The sequence below is a fragment of the Lathyrus oleraceus genome, chromosome 1, assembly GCF_024323335.1.
Source record: "Lathyrus oleraceus cultivar Zhongwan6 chromosome 1, CAAS_Psat_ZW6_1.0, whole genome shotgun sequence".
NCBI classification, from domain to species: Eukaryota; Viridiplantae; Streptophyta; class Magnoliopsida; order Fabales; family Fabaceae; genus Lathyrus; species Lathyrus oleraceus.
In genome coordinates this window covers 165895996-165898921 of record NC_066579.1, presented here as the reverse complement: position 1 = coordinate 165898921, position 2926 = coordinate 165895996, and the positions used below count along the sequence as shown (strand labels likewise).

General features: G+C 29.2%; 1 protein-coding gene across 1 annotated transcript; it reads left to right on the top strand.

Annotated features, from left to right (window-relative positions):
• The first annotated feature begins 403 nt into the window (after positions 1-403).
• On the top strand, positions 404-2337 carry LOC127124919 (calmodulin-7). The gene is made up of 2 exons (XM_051054178.1): positions 404-700; positions 1751-2337. The coding sequence occupies exons 1-2, from the start codon at positions 625-627 to the stop codon at positions 2122-2124; spliced, it is 450 nt and encodes a 149-aa protein (XP_050910135.1). The 5' UTR covers positions 404-624; the 3' UTR covers positions 2125-2337.
• The last annotated feature ends 589 nt before the right edge of the window (positions 2338-2926 follow it).

Sequence of the window (2926 nt, the reverse complement as noted above, 5' to 3'; positions counted from 1 at the left end):
AAATTATACATGTTATAGTGTATAATAGTTCATATATGGTGGAGGGTTAAAACCACTTAATGTTAGTGCAACACAGAATAAAAGGATACCATATAATTGAATTCAATAGTCGATGATGAGCAAGTAATTCAAATCTAGTATATAGCTTTCTCGCAATAGTCCACATTTCCATGTCCATTGTTCTTCATTGAGTATGTTTTGAATTGTGAACATTTGGTGTTGGATCAATTAACATTTGATTTTGAATTGAAAATATATATATATATATATATATATATATATATATATATATATATATATATAAAAGTTGACTGAAATCATGCTGTGAAAGAAAAGATGACTGAAATCATTTAAAATTTATAAAAATAATTAAAGTATAGTCGGTACCGTAGGTTATTATTATAATAATAGAAAAAAATGGGAGAGAAAAGGCATAATTGGTAAAAGTGTGTGGAGACCGTGTTGCGCAGTTAGGAATTTATAAAAAAGCATCGTCCATTGATATATAAAACGCAACCGTTTCATTTCATCGAATATTCAAACACGCGCTCTTTCATAATCATCATAGAAACTCAAATCAAAGAGGAAGAAACACCGATTCTCCTTTTCTCTCTCTAAACAACTATGGCAGATCAACTCACAGACGATCAGATCTCTGAGTTTAAGGAAGCTTTCAGCCTATTCGATAAGGATGGCGATGGTTAGAATCGAATCAAATCTCTCGCTTTTTTCGTTTTTCTTTTACTTTGATGCGATTTTTTTGGTAGATCGGTTCTTTTGTTGTGATTTTATGTTGATTCAATTGTTCTGTGATTTGGATTAGGAATTTTGATGTTTTTTGTTATGATTTGATTATTATTCAATTTGTTTTGAATTTCTTTTAGGTTTATCGTTATTGCTATTATTATGTTAATTTATAGTTGATTTGAGTTTTGTTGATTTAGATGAAAGCGTATTTTCAAAAAAGTGAATCGGAAATTTTAATTAAGTGTTTCAAGAAAAAAATTGTATGAAGCTCAAGAAAATTGCAATTTATTAGAAATAAGTTGTAGCATATAGGTGTATTCTTTTCTTTTTTTTGGTTTATTTTACTTTTTTGGTGCTAAATAGATTGGAGTATTCTTTTTTTTTTCTTCTTTTTTTTCTTTTTTCTATTCAATAACCAGGTAGGGTAAACATTATGATTTCAATGATGAAGTCAGGGATAAAATATAAGTCTTACCTTGATAACCTTTTTCAAATTGTTATTGGCATTTTTGTGGATATTATTCATAGCTAGTTTACTATAGTTTCTGAGTTTATTTATGTATCTGAGTTTTGAGAAACATGGCATGATGGTAGGTGCTGAAAGATATGTTTTTTCATGATGTAGGTTCTTGTAGAGTTTTTGCTTTGTTCAAATCAGAACTTTCTTTTATTATTTAGATTTACAGAAGTTTATTTTTTCTTTTGAAAATACAGAGATTGGTGATTGAGTTTTAATAAATGAAAAAAGTTGACTATTGGATGTGGCTTGTATAGCTGTAGTGAGGAAGAGTGCTGGAGTGGAATTGGATCTTACTAACCATAATTGTCATGAATGAGAAAAGTTTGATTACATATTGGCTATATGTGACTGGTCTGTGTGTTGTTAGCCTCAAAATTATAGCTCGACCTTCTAACTTTAAGAGGCATAGTTCAAATCTCCTTGGAGATAGTTGAAAAGTTGTATTTGTTGTTGATGATAATTATATATGGTGTGAACTTGCAGGTTGCATCACAACCAAGGAGCTTGGAACTGTTATGCGATCATTGGGACAAAACCCAACTGAAGCAGAGCTTCAGGACATGATCAATGAAGTAGATGCTGATGGGAATGGTACTATTGACTTCCCCGAGTTTCTCAACCTCATGGCAAGGAAGATGAAGGACACCGACTCTGAGGAGGAGCTGAAAGAGGCATTTAGGGTTTTCGACAAGGATCAGAACGGATTCATCTCTGCTGCTGAGCTTCGCCATGTGATGACCAACCTTGGTGAAAAGCTCACTGATGAAGAAGTCGATGAGATGATTCGAGAGGCTGATGTTGATGGTGATGGCCAAATAAACTACGAGGAATTCGTTAAGGTGATGATGGCCAAGTGATCTCTCTCACTTCATTTCTATCACTTGTATAACAGTGCTTTTATTTCATGGTTAAATGTTAATTAGTGGTAAGTGTTGCTACTCATGATTGTGGTCGAATGGTGTCTTACTAGTTTTTCTTGTAATTTTGTTCTTTAAAAAAGTTGTAATGTTGAATGTGACTTCGGTTTCTAGCTTCTCATTTTTTGGTGATGAAATATTTCTTTCTTGACATTTCCGTTGAAGGTTAAAGATGGGATTTTATAAGTTTGACTATTAGATTTATCCTCTTAGAATTTGTTTTTAAGCTTTTTTTTTCTCGATTTGGTTTTTGTTATATTTTGTTTCCACACTAAAGTCTTCAAGTTACCACAATCAAAAATTATTTTATGTGAGTGAGTAAACAAATTTGTTATTTTTAAATTATTAAAATATTTAGTCTTTTAAATTATTTAATTAAAATGTTAAATAATGTTTTGAAATGATTTTTATTTTAAAAATATGTACTATTAATTAAAATATATTATAAACTTTAGTATATCTTTCTAGAAAGAAAAAAAATTATCTAAAGATCCTATTTAGAATTTTTTATTTATTTTAAATAATCAAGTATTTCAATTTAATTTCTAAAATAATCACTATTTAAAATTATTTATTAAAATAATAATGTTTCGTAAAAGCATGCGTTAAACCAATGTAATCAAAACATACTTATTATATATCATGTGTATGCGTCATTGCATGTGGCGTAAGCTGAATACATCTATATTTTTAAAATTTAAAATTTTATACTTATAAATAAATAAAATAAATAAGTAAATAA

Coding starts and splice junctions, on each gene's coding strand:
- LOC127124919 (XM_051054178.1), top strand. CDS start 625: ATGGCAGATCAACTCACAGACGATCAGATCTCTGAGTTTAAGGAAGCT. Junction 701..1,750: donor ATTCGATAAGGATGGCGATG/GTTAGAATCGAA, acceptor GTGAACTTGCAG/GTTGCATCACAACCAAGGAG.